Below are 25,559 nucleotides of genomic sequence, written 5' to 3' on the forward strand. Positions count from 1 at the left end.
TAGTTCCTAGACCAGTTTATTTTGGAGTGATAAGAAGCAACTTAGCATTCATAATTTATTTTATTTTTATTAAAAAAATTGTTTTAATTTATTTATTTTGAGAGACAGCGAGCAGAGGAGGAGCAGAGTCCCAAGCAGGTTCCACACTGTCCACGCAGAGCCCAACGCACTCACAATGCACACAGCCAATGAACTCATGAACCACAAGATCATGACCTGAGCCGAAACCAAGAGTCTGACACTTAACCGACTGAGCCACCCAAGCACCCCAGCATTCATAATTTTTTAAGCCCTGGAGAGAGAGACAGCCAGAAACATGATGTATAGTTCTTATTTACCCATGGTTTTTTGGGGAAAGAATTAAATTCTCATGTGCTTAGACATCTCTTGTCTGTAGGAAATTAATCTCTCTCATGCATCTGGAGTGGTCTTTACTATGTATTGTTTGGGGAAAAATGAGAAAAGAGTCACAAATCATTTTCTTAATTACCTAACAGAACCCTGGTTAAGAAAGGCTAAAAAAAAAAAAAAAAAGACTAGTTGGAAAGTGGACATCAGCTCTTTGGGAAATCAGCATCAGCACTGACCTATTGTAAGAAACAAATTCTTCTTCAGATATCATCGTCTACTCCATTTAGGGCAAAAGAAAAATAAAATATTGTCTCCACGCAAGCTGCTGAGTCCAGGTTATAACTAGTAAACACCTCTTGTATTGTGTCATCATTAATGAGCTGCTCCTAAGGACAAAAATGGGTTTTTTAAAGAAATACTTTGGTTTACTTGGTTTTGCCTCACATCTCGCCTATCTAGTAAAGATGAACTTTGGGAAAATAGAATTGTTTGAACAGTTTGGAGAGAGAGGATGTTGTGTAACAGTACTATGACTGAAACTGTGCCAGCGGCCACAGCGTCCTGGACCACCCCAGGGCATACCCAGCAGCCAGTGTGGCAGTGTCTGCTTGCCTGCATGACGCTCTCAATGTGGCTGGGATTCTGTTTTTCTTCCTGCTTCATATTTGGCAGCACAGGAATGTCTGTGGGGCTGATGAGTGGCATCCCTAATGAAATCTACCATTTCCAAGTAGAGAAAAGGCAATACAACTTCATTTCTTAGAAGCTGTACTCATAATTCCTTGGGAGAAATCAGGGCTCAGGTTGGAGGCTAAGAAGATTTTTCTCATCAAGAGACCCTAGTTTATATTCTTTCAAATATTTATTCAGCTGTTTGATTGAAACCCAGGTAACAGCCACTCAGCTAACGTAGAAATTGCCTTCTTTCCTGTGTAAAAATCTGAGATGGTGAGTAGTCGAAGCATAGAGTAGCTATGCCCAGGAACCCAGGTGCCTTCCTGTGTTCTTGTTCTAGATCCCCATGGGGGTTCCCTTTATCCCTGTGGTTGCAGATGGCTCACCAGCATGTTCATATTCTGGGCCCCAGAGAGGAGAAAGGAAAAATGGAGAGAAAACAGATTACTTTTAAGGACATGACTCAGAAGTGGCACACATCACTTCTCTCTGATCCCTTTGGCCCAGAGTTAGACATATAGCCTTACCTACCTGCAGTAGAGACAGGGAAATAGAGTTTTTTGGTTGGATGGCGTGTACCTCATTCAACTGCAGATGATAGGCTGGCTACTGCAAACAAGAGGGCACAGGAATAGGTTTTGGAGGATAGTCGGCCGCAAAACCTTGAGTGGACGGTGCCTCACAGTGCTGCAGTTCTTAATTGATAGATAGCATGACACACAGTAGAACCAGACAAAGTAAATGTCTGCTTAACTGTTACTCCTTCATTTTCCTCCGTGGAAACCAGGCCAGGTAGAGCCTGGCCTGGAACAGTGAGTGAAAATATTACAAGAACCTGAAGAGACAAACTGCAGAAGCAACTCTTAAGAGGATGAGGCAAGTTAAATGCTTTGCTGACCTCTTCATAGGTATTCTGGGCTTGATCCTATCTTGGTGTTATTTAGGCCTCCTTTGTAGCAAATGATAAAAAGCAACTTGAGGTAGCAAAACCATTCTCTTTATTATAAGAATATAGGGGTGACTCATAGAAATCCGCGGCGGGATTAGGAGTGGGTTGGAAGAGAAGATTGCAAACCCTTTGGGGTGCCTTCTCATTCCTCTCAATTTTCTTAGGGTGTTTTTGACATTTTTATCTGTGAAGACTCCTCAAGCACCTACAACTCCAGAGATTACTTTCTCTCTGTGCTGGGCCCAGGCTGAACTGAACTATTAGCCATAACCCAGATCCTTTGGAGGGAGAATTTGGTCAGCTCAGCATGGGCCAGCATCCACTCAAGGGTCAAAATAGAGGTGAAGGTTTTCTTAAGACAAATATGACTGCCTGCCAGGGGCCCATCCCAGTGGAGGAGGTGGGAGGAGATGGAGACAGTTCCCAAAGAAGGAGGAAACTGTTAGGAACTGAGCACACATAATGTGGTAGTTTAAAGAGGGACATCAAGTTCTGATCAACATCTTTTTTTAAACTTTTTATTTTGAAATAATTACAGATTCACAAGAAATTACAAAAACTGTACAGAGCAGTCCCGTGTATCTTTTTTTTTTAATGTTTTATTTTTGAGAGAGCGAGACAGAGTGAACGCACATGCAAGTAGGTGAGGGGCAGAGAGAGAGGGACAGAGGATCCGAAGTAGGCTCTGTGCTGACAGCAGCAAGCCCGATGCGGGGCTCAAACTCTCAAACCACGAGATCATGACCTGAGCCAAGCTCAGATGCTTAACCGACTGAGCCATCCAGGTGCCCCAGTCCTGTGTTCTTTTGCCTAGTTTCTCCTAATGGATAACATTTTACCAAACTGTAGTACAATATCAAAACCAGGAAACTGGCATTGGGATAGTGTATGTGTAGTTCTGTGTCATTTAATCCCATGTGTAGAATCTTGTAACCACCACTGTAATCAAGGTACAGAAGTCAGACCTACCCCGTCCTCCTCACCATTCCTTACCCCTGGCAACGATTGATCTGTTTCCCCTATCTATAGTTTTATCATTTTGAGAATATTATATAAATAGAATCGCACAGCATGTGACCTTGTGAGTTTGGCTTTTTTTCACTTGGCACAGTCCCTTGACATCCAAGTTATGTATCTCAGTCCACACTGCTAAGCTGTATTCTGTGGTATGGATGTACTACAGTCTGTTGAGCCATTTGCCTGTCGAGAGACGTTTTGGTTGTGTCTAGTTGTTCAGAATTGTAAATAAAGCTACTATGAGCATCTTGTGTACAGGTTCTCATGTGTACATAACTTTTGATTTCTCTGGTATAAATGTCCAAGAATGTGACTGCTGGGTTGTGTGTTGAGTATATGTTTAGTTTTTAAAGAACCTGCCATGCCGTTTTCCAAAATGGCTCTACCATTTTACATTTCCACCGGCAATGTATAGCAGGTGCAGTGTGTCCACATCCTCACCAGCATTTGGTATTGTCACTATTTTTTTTACTTTAGCTGTTCAAATAGGTGTGTAGTTCTATCCTATTGTGGTCTTAATTTGCATTTCCCTAATGGCTAGTGATGTCGAGCATCTTTTCATGTGTGTATTTGCCATCATATATCCTCTTTGGTAACGTCTCTTGAAGTCCTTTGCCCGTTTTCTAATTGAATTGTTTTTTGTTGTTGAGATTTGAGAGTTCCTTATGTGTTTTAAATACATATAAATGGTCAGATACGTGTTTTGAATATATTTTCTCTCAGTCTGTAGCTTGTCATTTCATCCTCTTTAACAGTCTTTTGTAGTGTGAAAGCTCTTAAAATTTCGAAGAAGTCCAGCTTATTGATTTTTTTTTCTTGTATGGATCGTGCTTTTTTTGTCGCATCTAAAACTCTTCACCAAGCCCTAGGTCCTAAAGATTTTCTCGTGTCTTTTCTTCTAAAAGTTTTGTAATTTTACACTTTACATTTAACTTGCTGGATCCATTAGGTCAGGGTTCTTTTCCCTTTTTTTTTTTGGCTTGTGGATGTTGATCTGCTTCAGCCCTCTCGGTTGAAAAGACTATTCTTGCTCCATTGACTTACATTTGCACATCTGTCAAAACTAAGTTGTACCAATGTGAATCTGTTTCTGGGTTCTCTGTTCTGTTTGGCTGATCTATGTGTCTTTTCCTCTTGCCAATACCACACAGTACTGATTCCTGTCTTCATTACTTATTTACTTGATTACTATAGCTCTATAATAAAATGTCTATTTCTCCCACTTTATTAGGATCTTTTAGAATTGTTTTAGCTATTCTGATTCCTCTGACCTTCCATGTAAGTTTTAGAGTAATTTTGTATTGATCTACAAAAATCTTGCTGAGATTTCAGTAGGAATTATGTTAACCTTTGTATCAACCCGGGGAGAGTTGGTATCTTTACTATGTTGAGTCATCCAATCCATGAACATGATAAATATTTCTCTATTTATTTTGATTCTAATTTTTCATTAGTGTTGCATAGTTTTCAGCATGTAAATCTTTTTTTTTTTTACCATTTTATTTATTTATCTAATTTACATCCAAGTTAGCAAATAGACCCATAATGATTTCAGGAGTATATTTCTTAATGCCCCTTACCCATTTTAGCCCATCCCCCCTCCCACAACCCCTCCAATAACCCTCTGTTTGTTCTCCATGTTTGGTTGGACATAAGAGTCTCTTAGGTTTTGTCCCCCTCCCTGTTTTTATATGATTTTTGCTTCCCTTCCCTTATGTTCATCTGTTTTGTATCTTGAAGTCCTCATATGAGTGAAGTCCTATGATATTTGTCTTTCTGTGACCAATTTTGCTTAGCAATAATACCCTCTAGTTCCATCCACGTAGTTGCGAATGGCAAGATCCATGCTCCTGGATAGGAAGAACAAATATTGTTAAAATGTTACTACTACCCAAAGCAATCTACATATTCAATGCAATACTTATCAAAATAACACCAGCATTCTTCACAGAGCTAGAACAAACAATCCTAAAATCTGTATGGAACCAGAAAAGACCCAGACTAGCCAAAGCAATCTTGAAAAAGAAAACCAAAGCAGGAGACATCACAATCCCGGACTTCAAGCTGTATTCCAAAGCTGTAAACATCAAGACAGTATGGTAATGGCACAAAAACTGACACTCGGATCAATGGAACAGAATAGAGAACCCAGAAATGGACCCACAAACATATGGCCAACTAGACTTTGATAAAGCAGGAAAGAATATCCAGTGGAATAAAGTCAGTATGTAAATCTTGTATCTGTTTTGATATATCTAAGAATTTCTGTTTGAATCTTTGTAAGTGATACTGTATTTTCCCCCAAGTATTCATTGTTACTGTATCAAAACTCTTATTGATTTTTGTATGTTAATCTTCTGTCCTCCAAACTCACTTCTATTCTTGCTGAAATAATAGTTCTGAGAATTTTTTTTTATAGATTCCGTGGAATTTTCTATATAGGTCATCATGTCATCGGCAGATAGTGACAGTTTCATTCTTTCCAATATGTGTGCCTTTTATTTCTTTTTCTTGAATTATTGTGCTAGCTAGGACTTCTAGCACTGTGTTGAAAATAATAATGAGAGTAGAAATCCTTGCTTTGTTCTTCATCTTAGGGGGAAAGCATTCAGTTTTTCATTATGTATGATGTTAGCTGTGGCTTTTTTTTGTAGAAATTCTTCATCAAGTTGAGCAGTTTGGCCTCTATTCACAGTTTTCTGAGAGTTTTTATCATGAAATGGGTATTGAGTTTTAACCGGTGCTTTTTCTATATCGGTTGATACAATTATGTGAGTTTTTTCTTTCAACTGTCAGGATGGTGGATTATACTGATTGACTTTTGAATATTAAATCAGTCTTGCATCTCTGGAATAAAACTCTCTTGGTCATGGCGTATAGTATTTAAATATATTGATAAATTCAATTTGTTAATATTTTATTAAAAGATTTTGCATCTATGTCCAGGAGAGATACTTTGCCTAATTTATGTCTTGCTAGGCTGCCCCCTTCCAAGTCATTTCACTAGAGAGAGCAGCGTTTGGGCTTGGTGGAAGGTGCTTTTTTATGTCTGCCCTTATTGGCATTTATGGATTTCTGACTTCTGCACTATCTAGTCTGGAATATATGAAGCAAAAAAGAAAACTCAGGGAATTCACTGCTATGTATTTCCCTGGGTACCAAGTTCCCTAGCTGGTTTGCCTTCTTCACTTTTTGGAGTAACCTTTTTTTTTTTTTTTAAGTTTATTTATTTTGAGGGAGAGGGGGAGGAGAGGGGGAGGGGAGAGGGAGGAGTAGAAAGAGAGGGAGAGAGAAGGAGGGGCAGAGGGAGAGGGAGAGAGAGAGAATCCCAAGTAGGCTCTGCGTGGTCAGTGCAGAGCCCAACGTGGGGTTCAATCTCACAACTGTGAGATCATGACCTGAGCCAAAATCAAGAGTCAGACGGTTAACTGACTGAGCCACCCAGGTGCCCCTTTTTCAAGTAATCTTATGTTTGTTTTATATATCATGTCCAGGATTTTAACTGTACTTGGTGGGTAGAGAGAAGTGTGTCTACTCTATGTTGTCCTGAAACCGGAAGGTCAATCCTTATCTTTCTAAACGTAGAATTTAAAGCCTCTTCCATGCCTATTTATGGATGGAAAAAAATTCATCTTTAAACTTGTTGGGGAAGGGAGTATGCCTTCTGCAGATGGTAGCAGAGTGGGTACCATAGTGTACATTCTCAGCGAATATTAATCAGATCTCCACAGTGGTCGCTGTCTCCACAGCCAGCGACTCTGGCTGAGTTGCTCTCACCTAGAACCCACCTCTCACTGATTACAAATATGTCTGGGTTTTTTTTTTCCTCTGAGAATTCAGTGTTTTTTGCAGTGGGATATAGGGCTATAGGTTATGCAGTCACATTGATTTATCATCCCAACTGTAGACAGCTTTGAAAGAGAAAGAGGGTTCTGAGAATAATTAGGGCCAGGCAAGCAGTGTAAGCAGAGACTGTAATGGGCAAAGTGGAACATGTGGTCACCCTAGTTATACCTGCTCTGTGAATTTACTATTGACTTAATTTGGGGATACTGGTATTAAAACATTTCTGTTTTCCTCCGTGCCACAGATGTGTGCTGGTGAACGCACACATGTGAGCATACTCACATACACTCAAGCGTTTATGCCTAACAATGAAGAAATGAAGGAGAGTTATACAGGCTGGCTAAGTTAATGTAGGATTTTTGCTAAAGAGAATGTTCTTCTATTCATTTCCTTCAGACTTGTCCACAGGGGCCACCTGCAGGTCTTTTAAATGCCATTAATGCTTACACAAAAAGGGCATTCTAGTTAATGTGGTTTGTCAGGAAGAAATACTTATTAAATTGTCTGGGAATAAATGGAATGCAAGGTTTGAAAAGGTCCAATTCACGGCTTTTCTTCAAGTTATAAAATGGGAATTACTTCAGGTGTAAATAATTGATCCTGACAAATTTGTTTCATTTGGTATGCACCTGCCTGCTGCCTGTCTGTGAATGTATGATTTTATTTTTGGAGCCCTGTGACATTGGTCCCTTGTTCGTTTAGCACTTCCCATGAATCCGAGTGTTTGGACCCACAAGGGTCTGGACCTCTGGGTTCTAGTTCACTGAACTGTTTGTGCTTTTTTATAGACAGTCTTCCAAACAGAAGAAGGCTATTCAAACTGCTATCCGCAAAAATAAAGAGGCAAACGCGGTGCTGGCCCGGTTGAACAGTGAACTCCAGCAGCAGCTCAAGGTAAGGGGCTTCCCGAATGTGGATCACCAAGCTTTCTGTGTGGTGGTTTTGTTTCGCCCCTTGGCCGCGCACTGGCTTCTGTTCCTGTTGGTAAGACTTTCATCTTTGTTCTCAAACTTCTTTTGGAAGGCAGAGAATCGCTGCACTTAAGTTTCATGGGTTGATTCTCGTATGTTTAGAGGAAGACTAGTCACTTGAATGTGCAGGCTGCATATCGTGTGTTCATCAAACGGACAGAAAATCTATTACAAAGGCTGTCTGAAGCATTCTTCTCTGTCCAAAGCTTCTGGATAAACCCTTGATCGTTTAGATCCCCCCTGAATGATTCTATACTTCTTTAGGCCGAAGAGGGTGGCCCTGATAACTATCAAAGGCCCAACCCCTCCCCTGAGCACTTTGGAAGTGGTTCCATGGCACCTTCTCAAGGTGATCCCTGTCCTTATCACCGCTTGCTCTTTTCCCTTCATCTCTCCTGTGTTAGTTTCCCAGCACCGTCGTAACGAAGTACTACAAACTCGGTGGCTTAAAGTCACAGAAATCGCTTCTCACAACTCTGGAGGCTCGAAGTCTGAAGTCCAGGTGTCAGCAGGGCCATGCTCTATCTGCAGGCTCTAGGGGAGAATCCTTCTTGCTTCCCAGCTTCTGGTAGTTGCTGGCAATCCTGGGCATTCCTTGGCTTCTAGATGTATCACTCCAATATCTGTTTCCACTGCCACATGGCGTTGTCTCTGGATCTGTGTCCAAATTCCTCCTCTTACTGTGTCCTCTTCTTATAGGGACACCAGTCCTTGAATTAGGGCCTTCTCTAATTTAGCATAACCTCATTTTAATTAAATCACATCCACAAAGGTCCTATAAGGTCACATTTACAGGTGCTGGGGGTTAGGACTGAAGCATATCGTTTTGGGGGACACGGTTCTACCTCCTACGTTCCCTGATTCTCTACTGCGTCGTTGCCATCCACATCCACACGCACCAGTATTGTCCTTGGTCTTCTCGCATCCTTCTCCAGCTGCAGCCCCAGCTCCCTGGTCTCCTTCCCAGCTAGGTTTCTTCTTACTCTCCTTCCTCACCAACAGCTTTCTCTCTCTCCGCTTCAGTGTGGCTTCACTCTCCTCCATTCACACCCCTCCTATGACCAAATCCAATGGGCTGTTTCAGTACTACTTGAATTTTCAGAAGAATTCTACACAATGGACTATTGCCTTCTCTGGCATTGCTTTTCTCACTGGTTTTGGGGTTTAATACTTTTCTCATGTTCCTTCTATTCCTTTCCTTCTTGGTGTTTCTTCCTTAGCATTCTCTGCTATTTCTTCCTTCTTTGATTTCTGTTGTATTATTCTTCCCTTTGCCCCAGTATTTTATTATGAACATTTTCAAGCTTACAGGAAAGTTGGAAGAATCCTATGGTAAATACTTTCATAGCCACCTCTTTTTAACATTTTAGTATACTTGTTTTATCATGTATCTATGCCTCTGTCCCTCAGTCTATCTTATGTCTAACATTTTTTAAATGTTTATTTATTTTGAGAGAGAGCGAGCACGAGGAGGGGAGGGGCAGAGAAGGAGGGAGGGAGAGAGGTTCTGCATAGCCCCACGTGGGGCTCAGTCTCACAAACCATGAGATCATGACCTGAGCCGATCAAGAGCCGGACACCTAACTGACTGAGCCACCCAGATGCCCCTGTTTTTAACGTATTTTTAAGTATATTGCAGACATCTGTTTGCATCCCCTAGCTTGCAACATGCATATCGTTAACTAGAATTCAGTATTTTTACAGGTTTTTCTGATGATGTAAGTTTTCCATGAAATGAATGCAGGAATCTTAAATGTGTATTTGCTCAGTTTTTTACAAATGCATTTACTTAAGGAACCCAAACCCCTATCGAGATTTAGAACATTATCATTACCCCAGGGGGCTGCCTCATGCTCCTTCCCAGTCAATTCCTGCCACTCACACAGTTCTTACTTTGTGATGCCATAGTGTTGCTTATTCTGTAACTTTATATAAATGGTGTCCTCCAATGTGTACTTTTGTGTAAAGCTTATTTCACTTAGTATTACATTTTTGAGATTGATTTATATTGCTTGTCCGTTCCTTTTTACTGATGGATAGTATTCCATTCAGTGATGGTGTCACAATTTGGTTATCAGTTATTAATGAGTTATCCTGTTAATGGACACCTGAGCTGTTTCCAGTTTTTGGCTATTTTGAAGAAAACGACACTCTGGAGTGAGTCTTTGTGTGGAAATATATTCTCATTTCTCTCGAGGAAATCCCCAAGATTTGGATTAGTAGGTAAATGTGGTACGTGTATGTGATTAGTTTTATTAGAAACTAATAGAGCTTTTCCCACAGTGGTTTAAGTATTTTGTACTCGTCCCATGTAGAGCATGAGAGTTCCTGTTGTTCCACATCCTTGCTGACATTTGGTGGCGGTCTTTTTCTTTTTAGAGAGCGAGCGAGCACGAGTGGGGGAGGGGGCAGAGGGAGAGGGAGAGAATCTTAAGTAGGCTCAATACTCAGTGCTGAGCCCAATGCGGGGCTTGATCCCACAACCCTGGGATCATGACCTGAGCTCAAATCCAGAGTTGGACTCTCAACAAACTGAGCCACCCAGGTGCCCCAGTGTTGTTCTTTTAATTTTAGTTGATCCTGTGGTTATGTAGTTTTTATTTTGTGTCTCCTTGATGCATAATTTTGCCGAGCACTTTTTTTATTGCAATTATATTTACCTTTCATGTATTTTATTTTATAAAGTGTCTTTTCAAAATACAGTAAAACCTTGGTTTGTGAGCATAATTCGTTCTGGAAACATGCTTGTGATCCAAAGCACTTATATATCAGAGCACATTTCCCCATAAGAAATAATGAAAACTCAGATGATTTATTCCACAACACAAAAGTATTCATATAAAAATGATGGCAATACTGTAATATAATACAAAATAATAAATAAAATACAAAATATAAAGAAAAATAAAGAAGTTAACCTTCACTTACCTTTGAAAACCTTCATGGCTGGTGTGAGGGAGACCAGAGAGAGGAGGGTTATTGAGTAGGATGACTTTTACTATTACTAACAGATGTTGACTACAGTACAGTATTAATCAACTCTTGTCATAGACTGTAGTTAATGTAATTGACAGGAAGGCAGCAGAGGAAAGGGTCTGTATCTGCAGGCAGCCTGACCTAGAATGAAGCAGAGCATTCCTAAGCTTACTCTTGTCTGGAAAAGCAAAGGACTGGCCATGGGTGCTTTGAAGCGACAAAAAATACACTAGTGCCAGTTGTGGGCTCCTTCCAGCGTTCTGAAAAATCATTGATTTCTGCCGAACACTGTGTCCTAAGACAGAACATCTGAGCATCCAAGCATGGGAGATGATCATCCACAATCCACACCAAGCTAGCCAGAGAGAGAGAGAAGAACCATTGGCTCAGTTCTGATCATGTGACATTGGACGTCACATACTAGTTGTATTGCAAGACATCGCTCATTTATCAAGTTAAAATTTATTAGAAATGTTTGCTCGTTTTGAGGAACACTCGCAGAACAAGTTGCTTGCAACCCAAGGTTGTACTGTATTTGCCCATTTTAAAAATTGTTTTTGTGGAGTTGTAGGTAGATTTTTTTTAATGTTTATTTTTGAGAGAGAGAGAGAGGGAGAGAAGAAGAGGGGGAGGGGCAGAGAGAGAGGGAGACAGATGATCCGAAGCAGGCTCTGCGCCATCAGCGCAGAGCCCACTGCAGGCCTCGAACTCACAAACTGCGAGATTATGACCTGAGCCACAGTTGGACACTCAACCAGGCGCCCAGGCACCCAGGCGCCACCCAGGCGCCCCTAGGCAGATGCTTTTTATATTATCTTGGTTACTACTAGTCCTTTGTCAGATACCTGTTTTATAAATGTTTTCTTGCAGTCTTTGTTTTGCTTATTCATTTTCTTAACTGTATTTTTTCATGAACAGAAGTTTTTAATTTCCATGAAGTCGCATTTATCATTTTTTTGGTTATTTTTTTCCTATATAAGGAAACTGCCTACATCTAAACAATGAATCTAGTCTCTTATGTTTTCTCTTAAAGGCTTTATTGTTTTAGTTTTTACTTTTAGGTCTTAAGATAATTATTTAAACTACTGAGGTATGATTGACACACCAAAAGCTGTGAATATTTAGTGTATGCAACATGATACATACAGTTTGGAGATAATTATATATCCATGGACCCATCACTACAATTTATGCCATAAAACTATCCATCACCTCTACAAGTTCCCTCCTCTCTCTCTCTTTCTCTCTTATTATTTTGTGTATATGATAAGAATGTTTAACGTAAGATCTACCCTCTTAGCAAATTTTTAATTATACACTACAGTATAATTAATTGTAGGCACTATGCTGTATAGATCTCTAGGCTTTACTCATCCTGTATGACTGAAACTTTGTACCCTTTGAATAGTGTCTCTGCATTTCCCCCAGTCCCTGACCACCACCATTCTGCACTCTCCTTTTCGGAGTCTGACTATTATAGATTGCTCATATGAATGGTGTCAGTTAGCATTTGCCCTTCTGTGTCTGGCTTATTTCCCTTACCATAATGTCCTGCGGGTTTATCTATGTTGTTGCAAACGGCTGAATTTCTTTCTTTTTTAAGGCTCAGTAATATTCCATTGTACATATATACATTTTCTTTATCCATTTGTCCATTGGTAGACATTTAGGTTCCTTCCATGTCTTGGCTACTGTGAATAATGCTACCGTGAGCATGAGAGTACAGATGTGTCTTCAAGGTACTGATTTTAACTCCTTTGGATATATACCCAGAAGCTGGATCATATGGTAGTTCTGTTTTTTTTCAGCTTTATTGAGGTATAATTGACATATACCACTGTGTAGTTTTAAGGTATACAACATGTTGATTTGATACATTGACATATTGAAATATGATTATCATGGTATCCTTAATTAATGCCTTTATCACCTCACATAATTATTAGTTCTTTTCTGTGGTGAGAACATTTAAGATTTACTCTCTTGGCAACTTTCAGGTATGTAATACAGTATGTTAATTGTAGTCATCATGTGTACATTAGATCCCTAGAACTTACTCATCTTACAATTGGAAGTTTGCACCCTTGATCAACATCTCTCCATTTCCCCCAAGTCCCTGGCAACTGCCATTCTATTTTCTGTTTCTATGAATTTGGCTTTTACATTCCACACACAGGTGATATCATACAATATTTACCTTTCTCTGTCTGACTTATTTCCCCTGGTGTAGTGCCCACAGGGTCCATCTCTGTCACAAAGGGTAGGGTTTCCTTCTTTCTTATGGCTGAGTAAGACTCCACTGTATGTATGTACTGCATCTTTATCCATTCATTTGTAGACAGACCCTAATGTTCCCATATCTTGCCTATTGTAAATAATGCTGTGGTGAACATGCAGATACCCCTTAGAAATCCTGATTTTTTTTTTCATTTGGATACCCAGAAGTGGGATTGCTGGATCAGATGATGGTTCTTTTAATATTGAGGAACCTCCATACTGTTTATTCCATGGTGGCCAATTTACAGTCCTACCAACAGTGCACAAGGATTCCCTTTTCTCCACATTTTTGCCAAAACTTATCTCTTACCTTTTTTAAAAAAATTTTTTTTTACGTTTTATTTATTTTTGAGACAGAGAGAGACAGAGCATGAATGGGGGAGGGGCAGAGAGAGAGGGAGACACAGAATCGGAAGAGGCTCCAGGCTCTGAGCCATCAGCCCAGAGCCTGACGCGGGGCTCGAACTCACGGACCGCGAGATCGTGACCTGAGCTGACGTCGGCCGCTTAACTGACTGAGCCACCCAGGCGCCCCTCTCTTACCTTTTTGATAATAGTCATTTTGACAGGTGTGAGGGGATCTCCTATTGTGGTTTTGATTTACATTTCCTTGGTGATTGCTGATGTTGGGCATCTTTTTATGTATCTGTTGGTCATTTCTTTTGGTATGTTGTATTTCCATTTTCATTTGTTTCAGGATAACTTTTGATTTCTTCTTTGACCTGTTGGTTATTCAGGAGTGTTAATTTCCACATATTTATGAATTTTCCAGCTTTCTTCCTGTTAATTGATTTCTAGTTTCATAACATTGTGATCAGAAACAATACTTGGTATGATTTCAATCTTTTTAAGTTTTCTAGGACTTGTTTTGTGACCTATCATGATCTATCCTGGAGAGTGGCACTTGAAAAGAATATGTATTCTGTTGCTGCTGCTGCTGGATAGAATGTTCTTTATATGTCTGTTAGGTCCATTTGGTCTAAAGTATAGCTCAAGTTCAACATTTCCTTATTGATTTTCTGTCTGGATGATATATGCATCGATTTCTCCCTTCAGATCTGTTATTTGCTTAATATATTTAGGTGCTCTGATGTTGGGTACATATGTATTTACGATTGTTATATTTTCTTGATGAATTAACCCCTAAACATTAAATAATGACCTTCTTTGCCTCTTGTTATGGTTTTTGGTTTAAAGTCTGCTTTGTCTGATTTAAGTATAGCCACCCTGCTCTCTGGGTTTTTCATTTGCATGAATTACCCTTTCTCATCCCTTCACTTTGAGCCTTGTGTGTGACCATAAAGCTGAAGTGAGTCTCTTGTAGATAACATATAGTTGGGTTTGTTTTTTAGCCACTTTATACCTTTTGATTGGAGGATTTAATTCATTTACATTAAAAGTAATTATTGATAGGTAAGGACTTACTAATGCCATCTTATTTTTTTTCTGGCTGTTTCCTAGTTCCTTTTTCCTCACTTACTGCCTTCTTTTGTGAATTGATGATTTTTCTCCATTGGTATGCTTGGATTGTCTTCTATTTATCTTTGTGAATTTACTATAAGTTTTCGCTTTGCAATGACTGTGAGGCTTATATAAAACGTCTCACAGCTATAACAGTCTGTTTTATGCTGATAACAACTTAACTTTGCATATAAAGACTCCACCCTTTTACTCTCCCCATTTGCATTTTTGATGTCACAACTTCTTTTTATATTGTGTATCCATTAGCAAATTATTGTAGCTGTAGCTTTTTTGTAAAAAAAGTTTTTTTATTGCCTTAATTATAGAGATACTCTTCCTGTGGTTCCTGTTAAAAGTTACTATCTCACTTTATTTTCTTAAAGTATTAACTGGATGCTAGTCTCTCTAAAGTTGTGGCTATTAATGTCTTAGGTCCTGATTTTTAGCATTCTAAATCAGAATTTCAGAGCTTTAAGGGAGCCTGGACACCCTCCTTTGACAGATGGGCATAGAAAGGCCCTTGAAATCTGTGTGACTGGCCCCCGGTCAGTTAGTTACCACAGGACAGAGCAGAGGAGGAGTAACACCAAGTCTCCAGCACCTTTGGCACTCTGCTTCCCCATAAGATACTGATTTGCTTTTTATTTTTTTTATTTTTTTATTTTTTTTTAATGTTTATTTACTTTTGAGACAGAGAGAAAGCATGAATGGGGGAGGGTCAGAGAGAGACGGAGACACAGAATCTGAAACAGGCTCCAGGCTCTGAGCTGTCAGCACAGAGCCCGACGCGGGGCTCAAACTCACAGACTGCGAGATCATGACCTGAGCCAAAGTCGGTCGCCCAACTGACTGAGCCACCCAGGTGCCCTGCTTTTTATTTTTTTTATTGTTGAAGTATAACTGACATACAATGTTATATTAGTTTCAGGTGTATAGCATAGTGATTTTACAATTCTATATATTACTCAGCACTCACCACCACAAGTGTAGTCACCATCTGGCCCCATACAGTGCTATTGTAGTATTATTGACTGTATTGCTTATGCTGTACTTTTCATCTCCATGACTTATTTATTTTATAACTGGAATTTTGTACCTCTTAACCCATTTCACCTATTTTGCCCATCCTTCTACTCACCTCCTCTCTGGCAACCACCAGTTTATTCTGTGTATTTAAGGATCTGTTTTTTCGTTTGTTCATTTGTTTTATTTTTTAGATTTCACATATAAGTAGTATCATATGGTATTTGTCATTCTCTATCTGACTTATTTCACTTAGCATTATACCCTCTAGGTCCATCCATGTTGCAAATGGCAGGACTTCATTCATTTTTTATGACTGTGTAATATTCCTCTGTGTGTGTGTGTGTGTGTGTGTGTGTGTGTGTGTGTGTGTGTGTGTGTGTATCTTACATCTTTATCCATTCATCTGTCAATGGACACTTGAGTTGCTTCTATATCTTGGCTATTGTAAATAATGCTGCAGTAAACTTAGGGGTGCATATATAACTTTTCAAATTAGTGTTTTTTATTTACTTTGGGTAAATATTGAATATTGGAATTACTGGATTGTATGGTAGTTCTATTTCTTATTCATTTTAATTAATTAATGTTTATTTATTTCTGAGATAGAGACAGAGCACAAGCGGGGGAGGGGCAGAGAGAGGAGACACAGAATCCGAAGCAGGCTCCAGACTCCGAGCTGTCAGCACAGAACCTGACGCGGGGCTCGAACTCAAAAACCATGAGGTCATGACCTGAGCTGAAGTTGGTCGCTCAACCGACTGAGCCACCCAGGCACCCCTAATTCATTCATTTTAAATTCAAGTTAGTTAACATACAGTGTCATATTGGTTTCAGGAGTAGAACCCAGTGCTTCATCACTTACATACAGCCCCCAGTGCTCATCCTAACAAGTGCCTTCCTTAAGGCCCATTACCCATTTAGCCCATCCCTCCACCCATTTCCCCTCTAGCAACCTTCAGTTCTCTATATTTAAGAGTCTCTTATGGTTTGCCTTTCTGTTTTTGTCTTACTTTATTTTTCTTCCCTTCCCCTATATTCATGTATTTTATTTCTTAAATTCCACATAAGAGTAAAATCATAACTGTATTTGTCTCTCTCTGACTTACAATTTTACATTTTTTGAGGAACCTTCATATTGTTTTGCATAGTGGCTGCACCAGTTTACATTCTCACTAACAGTGCGTGAGTGTTCCTTTTTCTTCACGTCTTTGGCAACACTTGTTTTTTCTTTTTGATTGTAGTCATTCTGACAGGTGTAAGGTGATATCTCATTGTGGTTTTGATTTGCCTTTCTCAGATGATTAGTGGTGTTGAACATCTTTTAATGTGTCTGATGGTCATTTGTATGTCTTTTTTTAAAAAAAAAAGTCTATTTAGGTCCTCTGTCCATTTTTTTAATTGGATTGGATTTTGTTTTGTTTGGCATTGAGTTGTATAAGTTCTTTATATATTTTGAATATTAACCCCTCATCAGATAAATCATTTGCAAAGATCCTCTCTTACTCAGTAGGTTGCCTTTTTGTCTTGTTGATGGTTTTCTTTGCTGTGCAAAAGCTTTTTATTTTGATATAGTCCTAATAGTTTATTTTTGCTTTTGTTTCCCTTGTCTGCAGAGATATATCCATAAATGTTGCTAAGGCTAATATCTAAGAGATTACTGCCTATGTTTTCTTTGAGGAATTTTATGGTTTCAGGTCCCACATTGAGATCTTAGTACATTTTTTATTTATTTTTGTGTATAGTGTAAGAAAGTGGTCCAGTTTCATTCTTTGGCATGTTGCTGTCCCGTTTTCCCAACACCATTTATTGAAGAGACGTTTTCCCATTGGATATTCTTGCCTCCTTTGTCATAAATTAATTGACTGTATAAGCATGCGTTTATTTTGGGGCTCTCTATTCTGGTCATTGATCTAGGTGTCTGCTTTTGTGCCTGTACCATACTGTTTTGATTACTACAGTTTTGTAGTGTATCTTGAAATCTGGGATTGTGATACCCCCGGCTTTGTTCTTCTTTCTCAAGTTTGCTTTTGTTATTCAAGATCTTCTGTGATTCCATGTGAATTTTGGATTATTTGTTTTAGTTCTTTGAAAAATGCTGTTGGGGGGCGCCTGGGTGGCTTAGTCAGTTAAGTGTCCAGCTTCAGCTCAGGTCATAATCTTGCTGTTTGTGAATTTGAACCCCGCATCAGGCTGTGTACTGACAGCTCAAAGCCTGGAACTTGCTTCAAATTCTATGTCTTCCTCTTTCTTTGCCCCTCCCCTGCTCACGCTGTCTCTCTCTCTCAAAAATAAATAAACGTTAAAAAAATTTTTTTTTAATGCTGTTGGTATTTTGATAGAGATTGCATTGAATCTGTAGATTGCTTTGGGTAGTTTGGACATTTTAGCAATATTTGTTCACCCAATCCATGAGCATGGAATATCCCTCCATTTATTTTTGTCATCTTCAATTTCTTTCATCAGTGTCTTATAGTTTTCAGAGTATAGGTTTTTCACCTCTTCGGCTAATTTCATTCCTAGGTATTTTATTCTTATGCAAATGTCAGTGGGGTTGTTTTCTTAATTTTTCTTTCTGCTACCTCATTGTTAATATTTAGAAATGCAAGAGATTTCTGTATATCAATTTTGTATTCTGAAACTTTGCTGAATTCATTTATTCTAACATTTTTTTGGTGTTGTCTTTAGGGTCTTCTATGTATAGTATACTTATCTGCAAATAGTGGCGGTTTTGCTTCATTTTTACCACTTTGGATGCCTTTTATTTCTTTTTGTCTGAGTGATGCAGCTAAGACTTCCAGTACTATGTTGAATAAAAGTGGCTAGAGTAAGACATCCTTGTCTTGTTCCTGATCTTAGAGGTAATGCTTTCAGTTTGTCACCATTGTGTATGATGTTAGCTGTGGGTTTTTCATATATCGCCTTTATTATTTTGAGGTATGTTCCCTCTAAACCCACTTTGTTGGGAGTTTTTATCAAGAATGGATGTTGTCCTTTGTCAAATCTGTTTTTTGCATCTATTGAGAAAATCATATGGTTTTTATCCTTCCTCTTGTTAATGTATGATGTATCACATTGATTTGTAAGTAGCTACAGATATTTTTAATTCTTTTGTCCTTTTACCTTGTAATAGAGTTAAGTGGTTAACCCCTTCATATTACAGCATTAGAATATTCTGAATCTTACCAGTTTTATTCTTATCTTTACCAGTATGTTTAATTTTTTTATGTTTTCATGTTGCTGATTAGCATTCTTTCGTTTCAGCTTGAAGGACTCCTTTCTACCTTTCTTGGCAACACTGGTCTAGTGTTGATGAACACATTTAGCTTTTGTTTTTCTGGGAAAGTGTTGAATTCTTCTTCATTTCTGAAGGATTACTTTGCCAAATAGAGTATTCTTGGTTGGCAGTTTTTTCCTTTCAGCACCTTTTCATCCCACTCTGGCCTGGCCTGTCTGTAAGGTGCTTGCTGAGATAGCCTTTTGTGGGTTCACTTGTAAGTTACAGACTTCTTATTTTTTGCTGCTTTTAAGATGGTCTTTCTTTGATATTTGATAGTTTTATCATAATGAGTCTTGAAGAGGATCTCTTTGAGTCTGGTGATCTATGAGCTTTGTGAACTTGGATCCATATCTCTCCCCAGTTTGGGGAAGTTCTCAGCCTTTATTTATTTAAGTAAGCTTTCTGTCCCCATCTCTTTTCAACTTCTGGAAGTCTAGCAAATCATAAGTTATTTCTTTTGATGGTACCCTATAATGTTTGCTTTCTTCACTCTTGTTGATTCTTTTTTTTTTCCTCTTCTGACTGTACAATTTTAAAGTTTCTGTCTTCAGTCTCATAGAGTCTTTTTTCTGTTTGATCCATTCTGATGTTTTTACTCTCTATTGCAATTTTCATTTCATTCATTCTTCAGCTCCAGAATTCCTGTTTGGTTCTTTTTTTATGATTTCTCTTTGTTAAACTTCTCCTTTTGTTTGTATAATGTAGTTTTCCTGATTTTGTCTTTTTGTGTTTCCTTGTAGCTCACTGAGTTTTCTTAAAACAGCTATTTTAAATTCTTTATCAGGTAAACCACACATCTCCATGTCTTTGGGATTGGTTCCTGGAAATTGCTGCAATATTTTGGTGGTGTCAGGTTTCCTCGATTTTTCATGTTCCTTGAAATTTTGCATTGCTGTATTCATATTTGAAGTAGCAGTCCCTTCTTCCAGTCTTTATGAACTGCCTTCAGGAAAGAATTATGTTTCATCAGTCCTGCTAGGGATTCTGAGGCTTTCTTAGACCTTTATGGATGTATCTGCCTGACATTTCTTGCTCCCTCTTGTGGCAGAATTATTAAGCTTGTATGCCGTCTCCTCCTGATCCTACAAAACACCAGGTCAAGTGCTAGCAGCCTCTCTTTTGTTTTCTCAAAGGTGGCGCTAAAGCTCAATTTTGTGGTCTCTCCCTGACCCACAGATTTGGGCCAGCACAGCCTTTCTGTATGTGCTCGCTAGCCACCTGCCAGAGTTTGCTGCCTAGGGAGTGTGAACAGGGGTCTGGCTATAGGATAGGGGTATGTGTGTCAGTAAGGCTAGAGGTGTGCTGGGAAGTACCATATGGGCAGTTGGAGGATCCCCAGAGACTCATGGGTGGGCTTCTTGATGGAGTCCCACAACACATTTTGTAGGATCCGTGTTTCCTTTAGTGCCTTTTGAGGGTCCTATCTGCCATTCTCCCAGCTACTTTCCATCTCCCAGTCATGTTGTTCACAATTCAGTACTCTGAATGGGGCAAGAGAGAATTGAGCCTCTTTGGCAGTGTTCCACATAGCTGGGGAAACTGGGTGTGTACTCACACACCTATTTCCCCCAAGGGAGAAATCATGGGCTGAGAAGATCTCTCTTGGCCCCAAACTGTGCTGCCTTATGGAGGAGGGTGATGTGAGTAAAATCTAACAGTTCCTTCTTTCCAGTGCATCCAAACTCTTTTTTTCCTCCAACATTGTTCTAGAACTTACCTGCTGGAAAATTAGACTTCTACAAAGGCTCTGTCATCTGTGGGTGATTGTCTAAAACAGTTTTCCAGAGACTCCCAGACTGTGGCTAAGAGGGGTTAGAGCTGGCTCATGGGCCAGCTCAGGGTCCAGAGCTGGGACCAAGCAGACAAACATGTGTGCCTATTACCCAATGCGTGGCTGGGTGAGACTCCTCCTGGATCTCTTAGTGTACGGTGCTGGGTCCCACAGTTCCCACAAAGACACTTTGCCATAAATGAGTGCCAAATTGTTGTTGCAAGGGGGACATGTCTTTACAGCCATGATGCTGATGTCACTCCTGGTAGTTTTGGCATTTTTTGATAAACTTTCATAGTGTTTTCCCTAGCGGTTGCACCAATGTCTATTATATACCTTGAATTACGTTTTGTGTATAGTTTGTGATTAGGGTCAAGGCTTATTTTTCCCCATGTCAGTATCTAATCTAGCACCATTTGTTGAAAAGCTTTTCTTTTCCTCCGTGGATTACTTTGGTTCCCTTGTTAAAAGTCTAATAACCATATAAATACAGATTTATTTCTAGGTTCTTATTCTGTTGCATTAATCTATTTGTTGATTCTTATACTAGTACCACACAATCTTGATCACTGTTGCTTTAGAGTAAGAAAATCAGGTAGCATGTATTTTTTTAGCCTGTTCTTCTTTTTCAAGATTCCTGTGGATATTCTGGACCCTTTGTTTCATATAAGTTTTAGAATCAGCATGTCATTTGCTACAAAATAGCCTGCTAGGATTATGATTAGACTTGTTTGAATATATAGATCAGTTTAAGGAGGATCAAAATCCAGTGTTGAGTCTGCCAATCTGCTGGTAGAGTACATCTTTCTAATTATTTACGTCTTGTAAACTTTTCTTAGCAGTTCTGAGTGTACAGGTATTACATGTGTTTTGTGAAATTTATTCCCAATATTTTGTGACACTATTGCAAACTGAATTGGTTTTTAAATTTTCATTGTCTCATTGAGTTTCTTAAGGTTACAGAATGCGAGGTCAGCATACACAAACCAATCATATTCTTAAGCAATAAATAATTGGCAACAGAAATGTGAAAAACCCTACCATTCACAATACCTTGCCCCCCCCCTCCTCTAAAGGAAATACTTAGGTACAAATTCATCAAAAACACATAGGATCTGAATACTGAAAACTATAAAGTGCCAAGACCTAAATAAATGGAGAGACACATTTGCTTTTTGTGGATTGGAAGACTTAACAGAGTAGTGCTGTCACTTTCCTCCTAAGTGATCTATAGATTCACTACAATGCCAATCAAAATGTCAGCAGGACTTTTTGTAGGTGTAGATCAGCTAATCCTATACTTTGTATGTAAGGAGCAAGAAACTGGAATAGCTGAAACAAATTTGGAAAAGAAGAGCAAAGTTGGACGAATCACTTGTTGTTAATGTTTTGTATTTTTGGGAGAGAGAGGGAGACAGAGGATCTGAAGCGGGCTCTCTGCTGTCAATGCAGAGCCCAACATAGAGCTCGATCCCACAAACCATGAGATCATGACCTGAGCTGAAGTTGGATGTTTAACTGACTGAGCCACACATATGCCCCGGGAATCACTTTAGTATCAGGCTTTGGTAATCAAGACAGTATGGCCTTGGTGGAGGGATTGATGCATAGATCAGTGGAGCAGGTTAGAGGGTCATAAAGTAGACTACATGAATATAGCCATTCAATCTTTGACAAAGGTGCAAAATCAATTCATTAAGAAAGGGGATAGTCTTTTCAACAGTTGTCTTCTAACAATGGGTCCTTTCCCTTTGGGGAAAAAAACGAACCTTGATCGAAACTTCAGTTCTTCTACAAAGATGAACATGAAGTAGGTTATGGATGGAAACATAAAACATAAAGACATAAAATTTTTTGGAAGAAAACATAGGGAAAAATCTTCATGACCTGGTATTAGAAATGATGCCAAAAACATAATCTAGAACAGAAAAATATTAATAAATTGTACTTCATCAAAATTAAAAACTTGTGCTCTGCCTTAAAGACTGTCAGGAGAGTTAAGAGACAAGCTACAGACTGGGATAAAATATTTGCAACCCACATGCTTGACAAAGGAGTTGTATCCAGATTATCAAAAGAACTCCAAACTCAATAACAGCTCTCAAAACTACAAAAACTCAACTTAAAAATGGGCAAAGGACTTGAACAGACTCTTCACCAAAGAGGATATAAGGATAGCAGATAAACGTATGAGAAGATACTCAGTGTCATTAGCTGTAGGGAAACGCTAATTGAAACCATGATCACATACCACTACACACATATTAGAATCGCTAAAACAGAAAATCATGACAATACCAAGTGCTGGCAACTGGGACTCTCATGCACTGGTGGGAATGCAAAATGGTACCCTACTCTGAAAAATCATTTGGAAGTTTCTTTTTCTTTTTTTTTTTTTTATGTTTTTTTTATTTTTGAGAGTGAGTGAACAAGTGGGGGAGGGGCAGAGAGAGAGGGAGACACAGAATTCAAAGCAAGCTCCAGACTCTGAGCTGTCAGTGCAGAGCCTGATATAGGGCTCGAGCTCACGAACCATGAACCGCGAGATCATGACTCAAGCCAAGTTAGATGCTTAACCGACTGAGCCACCCAGGCACCCTTGGAGGTTTCTTATGAAGTTATATATACACTGACCATGTGACCCAACAGTTCTACTCTTGGGTATCCACCTTAATGAACTGAAAACTTGTGTTCACTCAAAAATCTGTACACGAATGTTCGTAACAGTTTTATGTGATGGCCCAAACCTGGAAACAGCCCAGATGTACTTCAAAGGATGAATGCATCAAGTGTGGTACATTCATACAACGAAGTAGTACTCAGCATTAAAAAGTAGTGACACACACCACAAGTTGGGTGAAGCTCAGACATTATGCTGAGTGAGACAAGCCAGTGTCAAGGTTATACACTGCTTGTTCCCTTGTATTTGACATTCTTGAAAAGACAAAACCATAGGTTCTGGGAAACAGACTGGTAGTTGCCAGGGGTTGTGCATGAAGGTGAGGGTTTATCGATAAGGGAGTAGTACCAGGGAGCTTTCTGGTTGCAACTGTAACGTACCCTGTTTGTGGTGGTAGTTACACTAATACATACATGTGTTGAAATTTATAGAACTGTACACTAAAAAAGTCACTTTTACCATGTAATAAAAAATAATTTTTTAAAATGTCAGACTTCACTCTGTTTTATGAATCTTTGTATGTGACCTTGTTTTTGTTTTGTGTTTTATTTGCTGTTTTTCTCTCCTCTTAGTTTGCTTTGAAAGTGTAGATGATTTTTGTCTACTTGTTCTCTGTACTCGGTAAGCCCTTTTGATCTGGAAACCCATATTCTTCAGTTCTGGGAGTTTTCTTGGTTTTTGTTATTGTTGCACATTTCCTCCATGTGTTTTCATCCCACTCCCCTGTCCGTTTTCTCTCTTCTCGCTTGCTGGTATTTTTCAGACATTGGAACTCTTAGCTTGGTCCTCTAATTTTCTCATATTTTCTCATCTGTTTTCTTTCTGTTCTTTATTTTTGTCTCTTTGTCCATTTCTGGAAACTTACTTAATTTTAAATATTCAGTCTGTTGTTTAATAACAAGAGTTCAGTTTTTGTACTCTGATTGTCTCTTTAAAGGTATCCTATTCTTGGGGCACCTGGGTGGCTCACTTGGTTAAGCGTCCGACTTTACTCTGGTTATGATCTCACAGGTCGTGGGGTTCGTGGGTTCAAGCCCTGCACCGGGCTCTGTGCCAACAGCTCAGAGCCTGGAGCCTGCTTTGGGTTCTGTGTCTCCCTCTCTCTCTGCCCCTCCTCTGCTTTCACTCTGTCTCTCAAAAATAAATGTAAAAAAAAAAAAATAAAGGTATCCTATTTTCATTTCATTATTGTAATATCTTCTATTAATGGTAGTAGTTTTCTTCTTCCTGAATACTTGCTTTTCTGTTTTATTAGCTATTTCTCATTAGATGCTTTCCTTCAGTATCTGATGGTCCTTTGCTTATATTTAGGAGGAGGATGAAAATGCTCACTGGAAACACATAGCATGTTGTGAGGCTTGTCAACTTTGAGCTTCAGTCTTCAGTCTAGTTGGGCTGCATAGTTGGGGAGCCTCCTAAGGCAGTATCATTGGCTCTTTCTGTTTAATCTGATTGGAGTTTCCAGAGAAGAGACTTTTTTTGGTCTCTTACATGGAGGGAAAGACTTGGTTCATTGGAGAGAGAGGGCTCTGGGTCTCTGTATCCTGGATATTCATTCATTTATTCTCCCTAGTTCCAGTCCAGTATCTTGTCCTCAACTGGGTCTTTGTACTGCTAGTCAAGAGGGCTTATGTTGTCCCTTTGCAAGAAATAAATCTTAAGGTTGTGGCCTGGTAGCTGGAATGCTGTAGGGAGCTAACTGTTTGCGAAGCAGACTTGGAACCAGCACTTACATAGGCGGTCACTTGCACCTACGCAGGAATCTGGTGCTGCCAGTTTGAGTCTTTCAGGGATTCTTCTTTGTAAAATCAGGTTGCTTCTTGTTTTGTGCCTATGCTTAGCTTGCATTTCAGTTTTCTGTTCTTGATTTGTAGGAGTGGAAACGTACCAGTCCTAGTGAACAGAAATCTGAAGAACCATCAAAATGGAGCTTTAGTCCCAGCCTCTCAGTCCATTCTGGACTGACTCAGTTTACAGATGCAGAATCCCTTGAACAGAGGGGTGTTTGGGTCACCTTATGGAAGGACCCCACCATGCAGCCGTGGAATGACCACATTTATTTTTCTTGGATTTGCTAAGTCATCTGTTGGCCTTCCAGCTTACAAATTTTATTTGTATCACTTGTTCTTGTGCGTCTGTGACTTCAAAAACTTCTTTTTATTGTCTTGGTGGGGTTCCAGTAGGGAATGAGTGTGGTATGTGTGTTCAGTTGCATCTTTACCTTCAACCTGTCTGTATTCTTTTGCTAGATGGTATTATACAGTCTCAAGGCTTTGAAGATT

At 39.3% G+C, this 25,559-nt stretch overlaps 1 protein-coding gene across 12 annotated transcripts in view; it reads left to right on the forward strand.

The window, feature by feature from the left end:
* Positions 1-25,559, forward strand: part of REPS2 (RALBP1 associated Eps domain containing 2) — a 353,324-nt gene that overhangs the window by 183,533 nt on the left and 144,232 nt on the right. For all 12 annotated transcript variants that reach the window (XR_008290030.1, XM_053202117.1, XM_053202118.1 and 9 more), the window contains one exon: positions 7,627-7,732. Coding sequence is in view for 11 of the 12 variants with exons in the window: in XM_053202117.1 (XP_053058092.1) it covers positions 7,627-7,732 (106 nt within the window). In the remaining variant the exon portion in view is untranslated. The remainder of the gene's footprint in view (positions 1-7,626; positions 7,733-25,559) is intronic.

Source organism: Acinonyx jubatus, chromosome X (assembly GCF_027475565.1).
Source record: "Acinonyx jubatus isolate Ajub_Pintada_27869175 chromosome X, VMU_Ajub_asm_v1.0, whole genome shotgun sequence".
In the NCBI taxonomy this organism is placed as follows: domain Eukaryota; kingdom Metazoa; phylum Chordata; class Mammalia; order Carnivora; family Felidae; genus Acinonyx; species Acinonyx jubatus.